The sequence below is a fragment of the Myxine glutinosa genome, chromosome 14 (genome assembly GCF_964187855.1).
Source record: "Myxine glutinosa chromosome 14, kmMyxGlut1.1, whole genome shotgun sequence".
Classification (NCBI taxonomy): domain Eukaryota; kingdom Metazoa; phylum Chordata; class Myxini; order Myxiniformes; family Myxinidae; genus Myxine; species Myxine glutinosa.
Genome location: NC_136274.1, coordinates 73,522,839 through 73,542,838, shown reverse-complemented (window position 1 = coordinate 73,542,838; position 20,000 = coordinate 73,522,839). Strand labels below are relative to the sequence as shown.

General features: G+C 45.4%; 1 protein-coding gene across 1 annotated transcript in view; it reads left to right on the top strand.

Annotated features, from left to right (window-relative positions):
- Window positions 1-20,000, top strand: part of LOC137439910 (nuclear receptor corepressor 1) — a 345,171-nt gene that overhangs the window by 256,099 nt on the left and 69,072 nt on the right. Inside the window, 11 exon segments of the mRNA XM_078768007.1 lie at window positions 1-74; window positions 11,995-12,409; window positions 12,544-12,643; window positions 13,262-13,352; window positions 13,523-13,606; window positions 13,733-13,884; window positions 14,025-14,169; window positions 14,456-14,529; window positions 14,649-14,721; window positions 18,210-18,317; window positions 18,462-18,548. The exon segment at window positions 1-74 is cut by the window's left edge and continues 17 nt beyond it. Coding sequence (XP_078624133.1) covers window positions 1-74; window positions 11,995-12,409; window positions 12,544-12,643; window positions 13,262-13,352; window positions 13,523-13,606; window positions 13,733-13,884; window positions 14,025-14,169; window positions 14,456-14,529; window positions 14,649-14,721; window positions 18,210-18,317; window positions 18,462-18,548 — 1,403 coding nt within the window.

The window sequence follows — 20,000 nt, the reverse complement described above, 5'->3', positions numbered from 1 at the left end:
TGCGGTTCTGCCGGGTGAAAGTGTTGCAGCTCTTCCTGCCAGTACTGAGAAAAACACCAGCCAGGAGAGTGATGGTAATTTCTTGGAGGAGCTGGATGTGTTTAAAATTGCCATTTCTTCCGTAGTTACACACACGCACTGCTTTGGTGCAACGATCACCTCTTTCTGATCCGCTGTCGATGTGCTGGCCCCGTTCCTCTTCCCGAACGATTCTCAAACAAGATCTTGCGCTCAATGTTAAATGGACATGGTTTGCAGTGCGTGTTACATTCGGTTGTCCAATGTTGGGTGCGTGTTGATATCAAATTGGATCCAGTGCTTGTTAATCCTCTCATAAACTCTTCCTCCTCTGTCCTTCAGTATCCTTGTTGCACGTCAAACTGGACTTTTGGAAATATGTTTTGTCTTCAGATGCAATTCAGTTCATGCTGCAGTGCATCCCTCTCGGGTAGAGCCTTGGCAGTGGTTGTGGTGTGCTGTTGTCGAGGAAATGTTGGATGCATGTGTAAAAGTGGCAGCACTCTTGCTTGACTGTGATCGAGCATCCGGCTAGAATTGCCTTTCATGTTTTCTCGGGATGTAATAATGTGATAAAATGCCGAAGTATGTTATAGGGATGTCTAGCTTCCCCTTCTGGAGCCCTTTCACCCCCACTTGTTGTAATTAGCAGAAAGATTCCTCATTGTTGCACATCATCATCATTTGTCAATATGATGTATACCTTTAAAATAATCTCTGAAGATGCTACACTGGTGTTGCTTCGATACTGAGTCAACATGAATGAAGCCAGCACCAGGTAACGTGCAGTCAGCTTCTGATGTCGCACTTCCGTCAGCCCAATCTCGCACCTATGAGCTGAAGCTGACGTATTTGAGGAGTCTCCCGTGAAAGCGACTCCATTAGATTTATATGTTAGACATTAGATTTACGACTCCATTAGAGGTGCTTGCATTCAGATATCGCAGTTACTAGTTGAGAAATTCGACAATTAAATTACAAGAGATAAGACAGGATTGGGCTAATTCTTCTATGAAATGTTCTTTCTTGGTGAAGATATAATGAAGAGAGAGGCTCTTATAAGGAAGTGCTAATAATATTGAAGTGGGATATTGTTACATGGACGGGAGGTGTGGGCGGTGATACAGGTGTGAAGAAGGGCCATAACACTTGTATTTGTACTGTCGACCTTTCTTGGTGGGAAGGGCTATTGTCTTGTATGCAGGTGTGAAGAAGGATAGTTGCACTTGTATTTGCACTGTTAACGCTTCTTGGTCAGAAGGGATATGCCTTGTATATGCGAGATGATGACAACTTCTTAAGACCCAGGTTCATCTCACAATCCTGTCTACCTGTCTCCATTCCGCCCCCCCCCGCACCCCCCCCCCCCCCCACCCACCTCCACACCCTTACGTTACAACATCAAATTATGTCGAGTTTACGATTACAACCCCCAGCATTACTCAACCTTCCCTCTCCGCCCCTTTTGAGCCTGCCTCCTGGCTCGGAGCTAGTGGAATGATACAAGGTGGTGCTGATGTGTACCTATGAATGAGGAGCGTTTGTAATTGGGCGAACGTAGGTAGATTTTATGTATTTATTTGTTGTACTGCTGTGCCTATTTGTGAATTATTAGGGGACAAAACCATTCTGGCTGGGTACCCTTTTGATTTTTTCCCGATTCTTTTATTAGCTCACCCGGAACGTAGTTCCAGGGAGCTTATGTGATGGCGCGTCATCCGTCCGTCAGTCCGTAAACATTTGCAACTTCTTCTCTGAAACTGCAGATGGGATTGTGTCCAAACTTGGCACAAATGGTATTTGGTATGTTGTGACTAAAGTTTGTTCACGGCATTAAAAAAAAATCGGGGTCTAAGGAGGTCTAAGGGGGTCCAAAACCCCCTTAGACCTAACTGGGGGTCAAAGTGGATCCAGGTTTGACCCCCCAAAATAGGTATTTGCTTTTTCTACTGAAACTACAAACTATTCCGATGAAACTTGACCACAACCTTCATCACCCATGATGCACAGAAGTTTGTTTAGGGTATTAAAAACATGCTGCCCTGTTTCCTAGCAACCACTGAAATTGGTTTAAAATACTTTTAGTCGGTGTAGGATACTGCTTTATTCTACCAGGTGAGCACCCAGGGTATTTCCCCTATTTTCTGAAACCGCAAATATGTGAAGTGCGAATGTAGAAGCAGGTCACATGTTATGAACCACGCATGCTATTGGGTCTGCGAATGTTGGGACCGCGAATGTCAATGTCCGACTGACTGTAGCAAATTGCAGAAAAAGCCAAGATCAAGTCAAATTATAAATAAAATATTCATGAAATAATCAGATATTGAGTGTGGGATTTAAAAAAAAGAGTAATTAATTATTTATTTTACAAATTTAATTCCCACAACATGAAACAGGAAAAGTTGCAGTAATTTTTTTTTATTTTTAACAATTTGATGCATGAAGCATACTGTCGACAGTGGTAGTGCAAGCACATTCTACACACTGCTCATGCTCATGCCAACTGCTCTGGGCGAGTCTCAATGTGAATCCCGATTGGTAGCACTAAATGCTGGATATAATTCCATTCAACAGTCACTCGAGAGCCCGGTCAAAATGAAATTCCACTTGAAATAATAACACTAATAGTCTTTATTGTGCCATATCCATGGAAATTCCCCTTCAGTGACAGTACATTTGTAACATCATATAGATTTGGCGAAGCTATTCCATGAATATACGATCGCTGGTGAAAGCAAAATGTCAAATATCACGTTAGCACACATGTAACTTTGGAGAAACCTAAATTTTAGGTCTCCTGCCTTTTTGAGTGGTATGTGGAATAGATGTGAGTAATATGAAAGCTAAATCTTGATCAATGCTTGAAATATCGCGTATGCGAGTCAAGTTACCGGGATTGTTGTCTTGGCAACAGAATTCAGCCAATCACAGCTGTTACCTAATCAGGTTGAGATAAGGTCATGAGGAATAGATGTGTGCAATATGAAAGCTAAATGTTCAACGGTTTTTGAAATATCACGCACACAAAATTACATGGACACAAACGGATCGGTCCAACGGAGCTCGTTTTAATGTCCCCGTCTCCAACCTTGTTGGCGGGGCGTGTGACAACTAGGGTGCGGCTCCCAGAACAAACGTGGGCATAGCGAGTTGGATTTGAGATATTGGCATCTCTCAACCAAAAGAGCATAAACGGAAATTGTCAGGAAAAGGCACCTTTTTGAACTGCAAAAGCACAAGACCAAATGTTGGAAAACGGGTCTGTCGGCTATGCAGAAGAAGCGGCCAGAACCTGGACCATGCTCACTGGATGGTGTGCCCAGTGATGATTGGTTGTTTCCAAAGGTGGGCGCGATTCGGAAAATTTTAAGTCCGCTTACCGCTTATCCGCTCCGCCAGCCCGTGTAGTCCGATTCGCTTATCCGCTTCAGCGGCCGAAAATCTTAGTCCGCTTACCGCTTATCCGCTTATCCGCTTCGATTCGATTTTTTAAAAGCGCTTCGACGTTTTTAAAGCGATTTTTGACGTTTCTAAAGGGAATTTAATGCTTTTTAAGCCTAAATAGCCATTTCTAACTACTACAAAGACAAACAAAGCTTTTAAGATCAAAAATATACATTTTTATTTAAATAAAATTTATTCAAAATTTATTGAAATAAAGTTTTCCACTCGACTCTACTCTACTCTACAGTTAATTTAAATATAATTTTAATATATGCAAGTTACATTAAAGAAAAATCAATTTGCCCGTCCTTTCTTTGACAAGAGAGTCTACTAGTCAACAGACCTGGCGCCGGCCATGTCCTGGAAGGACTTGTGGCGGCCGTGTCTGCTGCCGCCGTCGAGGGCCGCCTTGAGGTCGTTGTGCTGGGCATCGTGGTACCTCTGGTAGTGCACCTTCAAGTTTGAACTTGATCCGAGCTGGGCTTTCAGTGTCTTTGAGCACTTGGTGCACGTGGCCTTGCTGTCCACGACCTTGAAGAAGGGGGCGATGTGCCTCCACTTCTGGCTGAGGCTGGAATTGTCTGTGTCCATTGTCACGTTGATCTCAGCCGACTCGATTGAGTCCAGCGACATCCTGCTCTCGCTGCGCGCGAGCTGAGGGGTCAGGGCGCAGATCTCCTGACTGTCCTCCACGTCCCCCATCATGTTGACCGCCGGGTTGTGGATGTCGCTGTGCTGGGACTGCTGGTTTGCGTCGCTCGTGTGCCTGTCCCTGGCACTGCCGCTGGGCTGGAGAGTCAGAAATCTCTCCATCTTGACGTATTGCCGCTCTAGCGTCCAATAAAATATTCAGTTTTCACTTACTAGGGCGTGCCCGCACGTACGTGCTTGCCCGTACGTGCTTGCCCGTACGTGCGTGCAAAAAAACATGCGTGCAAACAACAACAACAAAAAAAACACTTTGAAACCACGTGGCAGTAACGACCACAGAACCCCCCCCCCCCCCCCCCTATATTTACATGAAATGGTTTGGTCCATTCGCAAAGCCAAAGCGAACGGCTTGCGAGTACGGTGACCATACCTTGGGAACCACTTGTCCGATTAATTTCAAACCTTGAAAAGGCACATCCTCGGGTCCCCAGCAATATACCTGGCAAGTTTCAATTAGATCGGACCCGTGGTTGTCGAGAAACAGCGGTCACAGACAAACACACACACACACACACACAGACACACACACATACACACAGAGATTACTGGAATTATAGATAGATTATTCACTTAAATAAATATTCACAATTCTAGAGTAACGGCTCAGGCTAACAGCTGATTTGGCGAATCGCGATGCGCTTTAATTTTTCGGTAGTCCGCTTACGCTTATCCGCTTCGGTTTCCGGGGGTTGTTCCGATTCGCTTATCCGCTTCGAAAACGTTAGTCCGCTGCAGCGGATAAGTGGATAAGCGGACTTTCGAAGCGGACCGCCCACCTTTGGCTTGTTTCCAAACATGAAAGAGCCTTCATTCTCACAACCTCTCCTCCAGATCACGATTAGCATCACAGATTTATCAGTGGGGTCTGGGTCTACATGACCCTGAAGAAAAAAGAAAAAGAAAAACCTTTATTTTCGAATGATAAAATTGTCGAAAGATAAAAGGCCCAGATTCCATCCAGCCACCACTAACAACGACCAGAGAGCTCCCACCTGGATTGTTCAGTCGTCATCGACAAACAAACTCCAATGTGACATCCCGACTTTCATCACGGGCTCTTCTGGAATTCTGACATGTTGCACTCGTTAAATTATTGAACGGATAATGCGAGAAACAATTATTGATATTGGCCTGCGATTCTTTGTAACGATCGCCATTTTTCATTGTTGCGCTGAGTCTTGTTTACCTCGGTGCAGAAATGCAAGGAGCCCTTTGTTATCGACAGAGAGCAAGGGATTAATGTTGAGGAAGGTGTTGCACCTCCTTTTGAGACATGCTTGTTGTTCGTAAAGGTAAAATCGATCCGAACCCCGGTTGACCTCGACATTGCATTCTTACTATTCCAGAACGGTTTGTCGACACGTGCGTAGTGGGTTTACTCTCCACCCTGGAGATTTCCTCGCCTACAAGTGGGTTGTTATGGACTTGAGGTTGCAGCGAGGCCAATAACCACTGCCAAACCTTATTATTCCTTTTAATGGTTTTTGCTGAGGGAACTTTATTTTTCTTCTGGGATCAATTACTGATGTTTGATACTATTCCTCTGTGGCTTTTATCCTCCTTGCCACAAGCAGAGTTTTGTTATGTGTCTCGTTCTTTATTTTTGCTGTTTGCTTTTTAAACATTTTCGTTAATTTTTATCCACCACCTCCCGACCACCCATTGCCGCCTCTCTCCATCTCTCCATCTCTCCATATCTTTCTGCTCCCCCCTCTGCATCTCTCTCTCTCTCTCTCTCTCCTTCCATCTCTCTCTCCATCTCTATCACCTTCCATCTCTCTCTCCATCTCTCTCTCACCTTCCATCTCTCTCTCCATCTCTCTCTCACCTTCCATCTCTCTCTCCATCTCTCTCTCACCTTCCATCTCTCTCTCCATCTCTCTCTCACCTTCCATCTCTCTCTCCATCTCTCTCTCACCTTCCATCTCTCTCTCTCTCTCTCTCTCCATCTCTCCATCTCTCCATATCTTTCTGCTCCCCCCTCTGCATCTCTCTCTCTCTCTCTCTCTCTCCTTCCATCTCTCTCTCCATCTCTATCACCTTCCATCTCTCTCTCCATCTCTCTCTCACCTTCCATCTCTCTCTCCATCTCTCTCTCACCTTCCATCTCTCTCTCCATCTCTCTCTCACCTTCCATCTCTCTCTCCATCTCTCTCTCACCTTCCATCTCTCTCTCCATCTCTCTCTCACCTTCCATCTCTCTCTCCATCTCTCTCTCACCTTCCATCTCTCTCTCACCTTCCATCTCTCTCTCACCTTCCATCTCTCTCTCCATCTCTCTCTCACCTTCCATCTCTCTCTCTCTCTCTCTCTCTCTCTCTCTCTCTCTCTCTCCATCTCTCTCTCACCTTCCATCTCTCTCTCCATCTCTCTCTCACCTTCCATCTCTCTCTCCATCTCTCTCTCACCTTCCATCTCTCTCTCCATCTCTCTCTCACCTTCCATCTCTCTCTCCATCTCTCTCTCACCTTCCATCTCTCTCTCCATCTCTCTCTCACCTTCCATCTCTCTCTCAATCTCTCTCTCACCTTCCATCTCTCTCTCCATCTCTCTCTCACCTTCCATCTCTCTCTCCATCTCTCTCTCACCTTCCATCTCTCTCTCCATCTCTCTCTCACCTTCCATCTCTCTCTCCATCTCTCTCTCACCTTCCATCTCTCTCTCCATCTCTCTCTCACCTTCCATCTCTCTCTCCATCTCTCTCTCACCTTCCATCTCTCTCTCCATCTCTCTCTCACCTTCCATCTCTCTCTCCATCTCTCTCTCACCTTCCATCTCTCTCTCCATCTCTCTCTCACCTTCCATCTCTCTCTCCATCTCTCTCTCACCTTCCATCTCTCTCTCCATCTCTCTCTCACCTTCCATCTCTCTCTCACCTTCCATCTCTCTCTCCATCTCTCTCTCACCTTCCATCTCTCTCTGCATCTCTCTCTCACCTTCCATCTCTCTCTCCATCTCTCTCTCACCTTCCATCTCTCTCTCCATCTCTCTCTCACCTTCCATCTCTCTCTCCATCTCTCTCTCACCTTCCATCTCTCTCTCCATCTCTCTCTCACCTTCCATCTCTCTCTCCATCTCTCTCTCACCTTCCATCTCTCTCTCCATCTCTCTCTCACCTTCCATCTCTCTCTCCATCTCTCTCTCACCTTCCATCTCTCTCTCCATCTCTCTCTCACCTTCCATCTCTCTCTCAATCTCTCTCTCACCTTCCATCTCTCTCTCCATCTCTCTCTCACCTTCCATCTCTCTCTCCATCTCTCTCTCACCTTCCATCTCTCTCTCCATCTCTCTCTCACCTTCCATCTCTCTCTCCATCTCTCTCTCACCTTCCATCTCTCTCTCCATCTCTCTCTCACCTTCCATCTCTCTCTCCATCTCTCTCTCACCTTCCATCTCTCTCTCCATCTCTCTCTCACCTTCCATCTCTCTCTCCATCTCTCTCTCACCTTCCATCTCTCTCTCCATCTCTCTCTCACCTTCCATCTCTCTCTCCATCTCTCTCTCACCTTCCATCTCTCTCTCCATCTCTCTCTCACCTTCCATCTCTCTCTCCATCTCTCTCTCACCTTCCATCTCTCTCTCCATCTCTCTCTCACCTTCCATCTCTCTCTCCATCTCTCTCTCACCTTCCATCTCTCTCTCCATCTCTCTCTCACCTTCCATCTCTCTCTCCATCTCTCTCACCTTCCATCTCTCTCTCCATCTCTCTCTCACCTTCCATCTCTCTCTCTCTCTCACCTTCCATCTCTCTCTCTCTCTCTCTCTCTCTCTCTCTCTCTCTCTCTCACCTTCCATCTCTCTCTCCATCTCTCTCTCACCTTCCATCTCTCTCTCCATCTCTCTCTCCATCTCTCTCTCCATCTCTCTCTCCATCTCTCTCTCCATCTCTCTCTCCATCTCTCTCTCCATCTCTCTCTCCATCTCTCTCTCCATCTCTCTCTCCATCTCTCTCTCCATCTCACCTTCCATCTCTCCCCTGCCTCCTCATTATTTGTCTGTTCCATGTGGCTTCGCTTGTCTGACCAACTGCTTCCATTTTATGTCCTAGGTCATTTTTGTAGTGGCTGTACGAGGAGTCTTGTTATTCTGGTTTGCTTGTTTGCACATACAGTCACGTGAAAAAGTAAGTACACCCCATGTAAAGTTTTGACTTTTTCAACATATTTCAACATACAGCTATTTGATCTTCATTTCAACAATATTGACAGATAAAGGTGATATAATATAACAAATATCATGAAACATTTACATTTTGTCGTCCATTGTATAATTTAAATAAACAAAAATGCAAATTTCGCATGTGGAAAAAGTAAGTACACCCCTACATTTATCACTCCTTCAAATACCTAAAATTAGAATCAGGTGCACCAGCCCAGGTGCAAAAGATGAGAACATCATGAGAGCGGATCTTGGAGGAACCTGTCTTATTTAAACCTCAGACATTTAGTTTGGTTTGCTCTTTGTTGTTGAAATGTGCAGCGTCACCATGCCTAGATCAAAAGAGCTCTCTGAGGCCTTCAGAAGGAAGGTTATAGATGCCTACGAGTCTGGGAAGGGATTTAAAAAGATCTCCAAACAATTGGAAATCAATCATTGGATTGTCCGGAAGATCATGTACAAGTGGAGAAGATTCCAAACAACTGCCAACTTGTTCAGGCCAGGCCGCCCCAGCAAGTTCAGCCCAAGAGCAGACCGCAAGATGCTGAAAGAAGTCTCTAAGAACCCCAGAATGTCATCACGGGACCTACAGGTAGCTCTTGCCACTGTTGATGTCAAAGTGCACGAGTCTACCATTAGAAAGAGGCTGCACGAATTTGATCTGCATGGGAGGTGTGCCAGGAGGAAACCTCTTCTGTCCAGAAAGAACATCAGGGCAAGACTAAAGTTTGCCAATGAACACCTAGGCAAAGACCAGCACTTCTGGAAAAATGTGCTCTGGACAGATGAGTCAAAGTAGAGCTATTTGGCCACAGTACCAGAAGACATGTTTGGCGAAAACCAAAGACAACATTTGACCACAAGAACCTGATACCAACTGTAAAGCATGGTGGTGGAAATATTATGGTTTGGGGCAGCTTTGCTGCATCAGGGCCTGGGCAGCTCACCATCATATAATCCACGATGAATTCTTCATTGTACCAGAGGGTGCTTGAGGATACTGTGAGGCCATCTGTCGGAAAGTTGAAGCTCACCCAAAGGTGGACCTTTCAACATGATAATGACCCTAAACATACCAGTAAATCCACCATGGAATGGCTGAAAAGAAAGAAATGGAGGGTTCTGGAATGGCCAAGTCAAAGCCCGGATCTAAATCCCATCGAGATGTTGTGGGGGGATTTGAAACGAGCTGTGCATGCAAGAAACCCCTCAAACATCGCACAGCTTAAAGAATTCTGCATGGAGGAGTGGGCAAAAATTTCTCCCAGTCGATGTCAGAGACTGGTAGACAGTTATAAGAAACGCCTACTTGAGGTTGTTTCTGCCAAAGGGGGCAATACCACCTCTTAGAGCCAAGGGTGTACTTACTATTTCCACATGCGAAATTAGCATTTATGTTTATTTAAATTATACAATGGACTACAAAATGTAAATGTTTCATGATATTTGTTATATTATATCACCGTTATCTATCAATATTGTTGAAATGAAGATCAAATAGCTGTATGTTGAAATATGTTGAAAAAGTCAAAACTTTACATGGGGTGTACTTACTTTTTCACGTGACTATACCTACAGATGTTGGCATTAAAATTATTGGTTTGCATGGTGAATGGAGATTCGAGTTTGGGGGTTTTTGAGGATCGGATTTTAAAGGTGTTTGCATCAGTTATTCCTTTTGTGTTTGTGTTTTTATGCCTTCGCCGACTAAGTTGCCGGAAGCATTAAGTTTTCAGGTTGTCCATCCGGATGCCTGTCTGTCCATCCATCCGTGATAGGTTTTCGATAACTTGAGAACGGCTGAAGGGTTCTTAGTCAAGCTTGGTACAGGTATATATAATGACGCAAATATGAACCGTTTCGATTTTGGAGTCACCAGGTCAAAGGCCAAATGTCAGAGGTCATGTTCGTATAAAATTCTGTTATCGGTAAAGATGAACCGATTAGATTTTGGAGTCACCAGGTCATAGGCCAAATGTCAGAGGTCATGTTCGTATAAAATTCTGTTATCTCGATAACTTGTGAAACCAGTGATGGGATTCTGACCAAAGTTGGTACAAGTATGTTTGTGATGCAAAGAGGAACTAATTTTATTTTGGAGTCAAAGGTCAAAGTCTGCAATAGCTTTTTAATTTTTGAACAGATGAAGGGATCTAATTCATACTTGGTACAAGGATGTATAATGATGTAATAATGTGGGCGGATTCATAGCGGTCGACGTCGTGACGTCAGTGTCATTCTAGTTTTTATACCTATTTGCTTGTATTTTTCGCACTGACCTTCAATGGTATGAGTCACGCACCTTCAAAAGCTGCTTAGCGATTGCTTTTGAAACGCAATCTTTATGAGTTGACCCCATTCAAACGTGTCTGCATTTGTGTTGGTTAAGGCCTGTGGTTTGGCTGAGCACCTTGAGTCATGCTCTTTTCTATTGGACCGTTCTGTCAGCTGAAAGGTGAAATGTGCAAATATCGAACTGTCGACTACATTTGAGTTAGTTTGGAAGTCTTCCTGACCATCATGTTTAAATTTGGGGCACACCTTTTTGTGCCTCCTCCATCGAAGTCGCCGGAGGCATTATTAGGTAATACTTCATGTCAGTTATTGATGTTTGCTCCAGTTTTAATAAATCATATCCTGTTCTTCCTTCCTTTTTCTCAACATTTTAAGTGTAATGGAGGTACTGGAAAGATTTAGAGAAACCAAACTAAATTTAACGATGCCGTCTTGTTTTTGTTCGGGTTAAATTTGAAGCAATTTTCAATGTCCGACTTTGCTTTGTGACTTATCGGCTGTCTTCACCCACCAAAGGTTTCCTAATCTCGTGGCTCAGTTTATCTCGAGATGATAATACAATGGCGCTGATTAACGGACATGCATATTACTGCCATCTCTTCTTGTGCAGCCTTCCTACTCTAACATGAGATGATTTAGGAAGGCCAATATATTAGCTAGGCCCAAGATAGACATTGAGTGAGGCACGAGATAACATCGGAGAGAGATCATCAGGTGTTTGTCTTTCCATCGTTTCCTGTTTTCTTCTTCTTTTTGCCTTGCGTGGCTTCACATCCAAAACAAATCTACGGTCATTATCACGATCTCAAGAATGTAATCGATGGCTCCTGCCCTCTTCCTAATGGACCTTCCTATTCGCACTGGGGTGAGGGCGGGAGTTGGGTGAGGGGAGGGAGGAGGGAAAGGTTGTAGCACGAGCTTCTACCTCATTATCCTGCACTTCCCTCGGCGGTTGGATGGGACGCTTCGTTGCTGGTGTAATTTAGCCTCTGGGAGAGCGCGAGTCTTGTCTGGTGTAAACCCTTGAGGCCTTTAGGCGGGTAATTTTATCTCCGCTTGTGCATCATCGAGAGAGCGAAATGCAAGCAACACGAGTGATGAGAGGCAATTGAAATGAGAGATGTTGGTGAGAAGTGAGAGAACTTGGGGTGAGATTAGCTGCTTGTTTTGCAATTTTGGCAAGCTTGATTTGAGGTATATCTCACCTTTCCCCATCACTTACCCACTTCCACTACCAGTGGTTTAGTGCAGCAGGAAATGCCATTCTAGTTTGTATGAAAAATGTTTTGGTTGAAATTTATTTGTCTACGTTGAAGTATGCCATGATGTATGCGGACGAGAATGACTGGTCACGCACCTGTGCAGGCGTGCAGAGTTCAGACACGGAGAGTGTACCTTCACCACTGCCACTTCAGGCCAAAACAAGTGACCGACCAACCCCACCCATTGAGGATGGGGAGAAGGCATCCGGTGGGCTAAAGCTCGGCCCAGACACCCGGGAGGTCTCAGGTTCACCGATTTTGCGGCAGTACGAGCAGAGAGCTGTGGGGGGAAAGCCAGAGTCTGAGGTCCAAAGAAGCAATGTGCCGATGACGGCGGGGCTTGGGGTCAGGGAGGTGCACCACAGAGAATGTCGTGATGAGGAACAGCAGCGAGTCATGGTTGTCGGAGAGAAACGGAAGGCTCGTGGGAGAGAGAAGCAGAAGCCCAGTGCTGAAGGAGCATCGGATATGGATTCGAGCTCTACCTGCAGCGCCGATGAGATTGAGGAGGATAGCAGGTGAGACGGTCGCTGGATGCTCCAAATAATCATCAGGATAATGCTTATCAATGCGCACCAGACCCATCCTGACATTCCAAGTGAACCAAAGTTTACCACCCCTCCACCCTTGCAAACCCTTTTGACCATCACAGAGAAAGAAGGCACGCTGTTGAACGCATGCCAGCTGTTCCTGTGCCCAGCAACGCACCTGCCAGAGATCTGCTTCCGCCATCTACAGACATCCCTCCCATGGTTCGAATTCTACAATACTCAATGTTGAATATTATTTTTTGATTGTTTTGACCTTTGCTTGTTTTCTTTGGTTACAATTTAAGTAATTGTGTAAATGATAAGGCCTTATGGCTTCACATATAAAATCTAAGACACCCATTGACTGCTGAGCATTTTTACGAGCAGTTTCGAAGAATCGGACTGGGTTCGTTTTCCTAGTTTACGAAATCGATCTATTTTAGTCCTAAGCCAAAGAGTGAGCAACCCCCCCTCTTGATGGTTGTTAACAGCTCCAGATCCCCTCTTGTTTTTTTGCCCCCATGGTGAACTTGTAACAGGAACTGGCTCTACAGGACATGGGTTCACTGGATTGTGTTGCTATCGCTATCCAAAGTGTTGCGCAACAACTTTACTAGACGTTTATCAGCCGTGTGAGCCGTCTGTTTTCCGAATAACTGAACTGGCTGTGAATGCTGTTGGCGCCTTCCTGAAAATATTTCCTCTAATGCTGTGATGCTGAGACGTCTCTCTGCTAAAGAAAATATTAATTCTGCAAATTTTCTCTGCTTTTGTGCGCTTTGGGCTCTGACCTATTGATTACGGTTCCCTTTTTTGTTTATTCCATGGAAACCACCTCAGCTACCGAATCCCTACGCACTGGGCACTGGTGTGCCCGGGGGCCAGGATGCCATGGCACTTCTGCAGCAGAAGATAATGAGCGAATATAAAGGTGAGTCTTGTGCCATGCTGGGGTTTGTACACATATTTTATCACCAATCTCCAATCTCCTTCCTTCCCTGAAAGTATTTTTTTCACACGTCCATACGGCTGCCGGCATGATTACCCCGTGATATTTCATTGTCGATTTTTCGCTGCTCTCACTTTTATTTTTCCCAACAGATCCTGGCTGGTCCCAGCCAAGAGATCTCACAAAGTCTGCAGCTCACCTAGATGTGCCAAATCCACATCTGAGTGCTCCACCAGGTGTGCCACCACCATCGAGATCATTTGTGGCGTGAAGTGACATTGTAGTGCTAAAGTGGTTTAATTAGCAGACGCTAATGCTGTTTAATGATATTGTTAATCCACCTTTTCCCCCCACAATACTAGGCTTCCAACCAACTGTGATTGGACAAGGTCTCAGTGAGTCTGGTCGACCTTTGGTGTGGCACGGCGCCCGAATGGCTAACATGCCATCTCCACCACCCCTTATACGCTCTCCAAAACAGCTTGGCTGCAGCACCACTGGCTCAATCACTCGGGTAAGAGTGCATTCCTCTTGGGACGTGGACGAGCGGTGGCCGTCTAAGACGAGCTTAAGTCATTCCCTGTTAAATGCCGTTTCATAATTGCATTCCTCAATGACCATACGGTGTGTGTCTCGTAACTGTGGCCTGTGCAGGGTACTCCTCTGGTCAGCTTTCCAGCTTTAGTGCCCAACCTGGTCAGCTCACGTGGAGCACTGGTCCAGTCGACTGCCAACTCAAAGCCACCAATGGGCTCAATTTCAATGGGCCTACCCAGACATGCTGACAACAGCAGGCATGGTGGGTGTCCTCCAGAACTTCCTTCCCAAAACCAACCTCTTTGCTTTGAAATGTCATCGGATTCAAGGCTGATTCTTGGCCTTTTCTATTTATGTCGTGTAACATCGAGACAGAGCTTCAGGAAGGGAATATGGCGGTGATCTGTGCGTTCTCGGAAGCATCACGTAATTGCTGTGAAAGTTTCCATTTTGGTGGTTCATAGTTTGTGTTGGTCGTTCCATACCGATATCTTTCTTCCCAACCGCCTCTTTTATTTTCTACTTTCCTCTATCATTCTGACTTGCAGACAGAGGCATTCACTCGACTGGTCCTAAGGTCATCGCAGAACCTCAAAGCTCTGGCCGTGGTTCCATAACTCAGGTAGTGTGTAACAAGCAAGATGAGATGGTGTGTTTGTGTATGTGCTTCCTGTGTGTGCGTTTGTGTGTTCGTTCTCTCGAACATTCTTTCTGACATGCAAACTTTGCGTATTTACTTAGGGTATACCAGCGGATTTCATGATCCGTAATCAGGCAGCAAGTGAGAGGTTGGATGATGACGTCATCTACTCTGGTAAGTGATGCTGCACTCGGCTTTCCCTGCATCTGATTAGCTTGGGTTTTCCTCGACTGGCTGCAGTATCATATCTCTTTACACCAAGCTAAAGGTTGAAAATTCACCGGAATGGCATGCTGCAGACAGCAAACTCAGAAAGTGAAAGAAGAAACATCTCAATTACGGATAGGACAGAAAAAGAACGATTACTCAAGGTGTCTGACGCATGTTATAACATATAAATAAAGGAACTGAGAAAGAAGAGATATAAACTGCAAGTGCTGCCAGAATGCCACCCCTTTATCATATGAAGGGAATTTATTTCTTCATAATCAAAGCCTGGTGTTGGCTTAGCGGTTAGGGTGCCGGCTTGGGATCCGAGGATCCTGAGTTCGAATCCCGGTCGATCGCTGAATTAACACCAGGGGGGTTGACTCAGCCTGTCATCCTTCCGAGGTTGGCAAATTGAGTACCAGCTTGCTGGGATGAATGATCCCAGTGTGTACCCCGGTTTAGAATAGGTACACCGTATCCCTGCTCATCTTAAGAGGTGACTAAGGGTTGGCGTCAGGAAGGGCATCCGGCCATAAAAACTGCCTCAAAAAGGGAACCATGAGGTCATGGGGCCCGCAAGGCTAACCCCTGCTTTAGTGGGGAAAAATGGCCTCAAAACGATCATTCATTCATTCATTCATTCATATAATCAATTCATCTATCTATAATTCCAGTAATCTCTGTATGTATGTCTGTATGTATGTCTGTGACCGCTGTTTCTCGACAACCACGGGTCCGATATACTTGAAACTTGCCAGGTATATTGCTGGGGACCCGAGGATGTGCCTTTTCAAGGTTTCATATTAATCGGACAAGTAGTTACCGAGCTATGTCCAAAAAACGATTCAACCAATCAGAGAGCAGCGAGTTATCACGTGTGCCGAACGTGGCGAACAGACTCTGCCTCGGACGGCACATTTGAGAGCGTATTCATTTATTTCACGTTGGCAAACTATGTTGCCGCTATGTTGGCGTTAAACTATGTTTTAAAACTAATTAAAACTAATTTGCGATTCTTTCGCTTTCCTGCGCGTTTGTGCACGCTATGGCGATTTCTTTACCAAACTCCGCAAGCCGTTCGCTTTGGACCAAACCATTTCATGTAAATAGAGGGGGGGGATTGTCACCGTACTCGCAAGCCGTTCGCTTTGGACCAAACCATTTCATGTAAATAGAGGGGGGGGGATTGTCACCGTACTCGCAAGCCGTTCGCTTTGGACCAGCCAAACCATTTCATGTAAATAGAGGGGGGGGATTGTCACCGTACTCGCAAGCCGTTCGCTTTGGCTTTGCGAATGGACCAAACCATTTCATGTAAATAGAGGGGGGGGGATATAATTTTAGATATATATATAGTACGGGCACGCCCTAGTATAATCAAAGCTTGTAAGTGATCAAAGGAGAATAAAACGGAAAGTTTGCAAATTTTCATGTAATTGTCAAGGTATTCCCCTGATCCACCTCCACACTTGTTCCATCAATGTGCTTTGATGCCGGCTGTGTACAAATCTTTGACATGACTACACAACCATTTCAGAACGTGCTTTGACATCCTCATCATTCGTAAACTTGATATCATCTGTAAGTTAAGGTATCTGAGTGGTCCAAAGAGATAAAAATCACAAGACTATGCGTACGGATTTACTTTGGAATGGTTTGGAACTTCCAAACCCATATCCGGTAGAATAGTCGTGGTCACATTTAACGTGCGGGGACGAGCTTCATCGTGCAGTCCAGTTGCACTCCGAGACAGCATACATGGATGTCCAATGTACACGGTTTGGCTCCATTGTTTATCAAGTCACTCTGGTAACAAGTTTCTTTGATGGTTTTCCCACATTCAAGAAACATGAATTCATCCATTAAAGGGGAACCCAAACGCAATTTTTTTTTTCCACCAACCATTGAAAATCATTAATCATGGTATAATTTGAAGCTTTTTTTTTTTTTGTAATCTTTTTGCCAATCACAGTGTCGAAAACAGCTCTATAATGTCTATCCGGGTGTTGGCTTAGCGGTTAGGGTGCCGGCTTGGGATCCTGGGATCCTGGGTTCGAATCCCGGTCGATCGCTGAATTAACGCCAGGGAGGTTGACTCGGCCTGTCATCCTTCCGAGGTCGGCAAATTGAGTACCAGCTTGCTGGGATGAATGATCCCGGTGTGTACCCCGGTTTAGAATAGGTACACCGTATCCCTGCGCATCGTAAGAGGCGACCAAGGGTTGGCGTCAGGAAGGGCATCCGGCCATAAAAAAACATTGCCTCAAACAGGGAACCATGATTGTCATGGGGCCCGCAAGACTAACCCCCGCTCTAGTGGTGAAAATGGCCTTAAAACGATCATTCATTCATTCATTCAATGTCGAATTTTTTTTAATTTCACCAGTGATGTCATGTCGTGATCTCCCCTCAATCCAAATGGCGACTTCCAGAGAGAAGCAGTGTATTCAGAGCTCGGATTCGGATACTGATTCCTCCATCATTAGCAACTCTGAAGGTTCTGACAATGTTGAAACGGATCAGTGGAAGTGTGAAGAAGCTTTTGGAGACAAGATCAGTATTTGAAACACTTTCGGAGGAATGTGTGTAAAAGTTAAACCTCTAAACTGGGCACCAGGTTATATGGATATGCTGCTCGATTGTATTTCCTGCATCACCTGCGGAGGTATCATCTTTCCTGGGATCGAGAAATCCCATGCTCGGTGCGGCTCCAGTCGAGAGGGGACACGAGATTATGCGCAAGATAATGAGGCAGCCTCCCAGAGTACTATACACCGATTCGGCCCTGCATCTTTCTGAAGCAAGTCTGTGGGAACAGCAACTCCAACAATACTATCCAGCAGGCACTGCAGAACCAGGAACACCACTCGTAAGGCAGAGAAAACCCACAAACCCCCCATATAGCAGCCTGATCCAAGAGCTTGCCACAGAACCAATGTTCTATTAAAAGCTCCAAAGGGACAGCAATGGTCCTGCCCTGGCAGCTTCAGACAGCATGTTTGATTGCTTGCTTGTTTGCTGGTTGGTTGGTTGGTCCGAATGCAGGGCGATGCATCAATGTGTGCGCCGTCCATTCAAAGGACCTTAAGCCGGGTGACCAGTCTGCCAGCACGCGTAATTAGATTGGTGAACATTAAAGATACACCGATGTCTTTTGTGAAGAGTTGTCGAGATATTGCCAGTACCATGAACCAGTACCCTGAACCAATTCCGGGTTCCTGCAACCTTCAATCCAGTATTGGGCCCGGTCAGCAGTTTGTTAAATAATTCGATAAAAAACTTTCCCTAACTGACCCCACAAAAGTTGGCAATAATTAGGGACATTAAAGTTGTTGTTGTAGTCGTCATCATAGAAGTCGTCGTCGTCGTCGTCGTCGTTGTTGTCGTTGTGGTAATAGTAATTATTTCCATGGCTGTGTGTATTTCACTGTGTGTTCCTAATATTTGTGCAGGAGTGTTGCAGAAAGCTGCAGAGGCAGCACGCATGCGTGTCGAGCATCCGTGCAGCAAACGCACATATGACACAATGGAAGGCCGGGTACCTGTAGCCACCATTGAAGGTACGTTCGCACTCTGTGATTCCCACCATCAGCTGTTGCATTTCCGCATGGATGTGAGCAAATGTGTAATTCTGCTTGGTCTACAATTGATTCGCTGTTGTTCCATACAGCTGAAGTCATGAATGCTTGTTCCTCAATTTCCAGGGTTGCCTGGCCATGTGGCACTGAGGGATGAACCAGGTCTGCGGGGTGCCAAGGACAGGCCATCAGCAGTTGGCTCCATCATTCAAGGTGTTTGGGGAAGCTTAGTTGGTTGCATAAGGATAGTTCGGAAAACAAATTAACAACAAAAATCTTGATTCGAAGAAACTTGAAGTGTCTTGGGAAATGCAATTGTATTGTGTGTTTAGTTGCTATTTTGGACAGGCCGCAGGAGTTGCATGGAGCCAATTTTTGGGGGAGAAAATAGCTGCGAATGAATTGCTGAACATTTTCGGCCTGCACCTATATCTGAGTCGCCCGCTGAGTCCAGCTTCATCATCAACATCATAATGCACCTTGCTCTTATATAGAACTTCGGTTCTGCTGCCAAGGCTTGCAATCCTGGGCCACTCTGACCTGGGAAGCTGGGGCAGGAATTTGTTCAGGGTGCCAGCGATTGCCACCCAAATCTTTGCGAAGAATACCGTGGGATCTTTGAGGTCCACCAACTAATGCTGGCAGACGGGACAACCGTTGAAATGGCACACACCACCACCACACACACCACCACACACCAATGGAAATGCCACCCGATGGATGGCACACACATTGTGGAATGTGCCTGCAAAAGATCAGGATGACATTTTATAGCCGAGCCGAGATTAGTTTAGCTTTGCCAGACTGAAATGTGTCAATCTCCTCCCTATTGCAAGATTGATTCTCAGTTTACCAACTAATTCAGCATGTGGATTAGGCTTCTTCTTCCTCTTCTTCTTCTTCTTCTTCTTCTTCCTTTGTATGCAGCACATGGCTGCCAGTATTATTTGGAATTTGATCAGGGTGCTGGCGGTAGCTCACCTACTGTTCACGCAAGACACCATGGGATCTTTACCATGCACCAACTAATGGTAGCAGACAGGAAGCCCAGTTTGGCCATTCAACGGACGGCACACACGTTGATGTATCGCCTCGCCTGGCAAACAGTATGACAGCTTATAGTTTGGCCGAGATTCAAACCCAGGCAAGACAGGTCAGAGGCGAGTGTGTATTACTCTAGGCCATCTTGCCAGCCTGGGATTGTACCTTGTCCTCAATATAAGCACGTAAACAAGCCTCAAGTAGATGCACAAAACAATTTTTTATATCGTGGTTCATAGGAGTTCTTACCATTTGGATTTTCTGACGCAACCTTCTCGCACTGCACAATAATAGCTTTGTGTGGTTAATTTAATTATTTCTCCGTCTGACATTATTTGTCAGGTGTTGAAAAGTTAAATGAACTGGAGGTCTAATTTCCAGGGCAGATGAAATTGTCTATTTTGAGAGGATTTGTCTTGTCGCCAAATCATCGGTGACCCATAACGTAATTTGAATAATGAGGTATTAAGAGTGCCACTTTACGACAGCAATCCCAAGCTTTGGGAAATGTTATTAAATTCACCACCAAAGGTAGACAGAGGTTATGTTTTCACTCCTGTCTGTTTGTTTGTCTGTTTATTTGCCCATGAGGAGGATATCTCAAAATGTTGTGGACGGATTCAG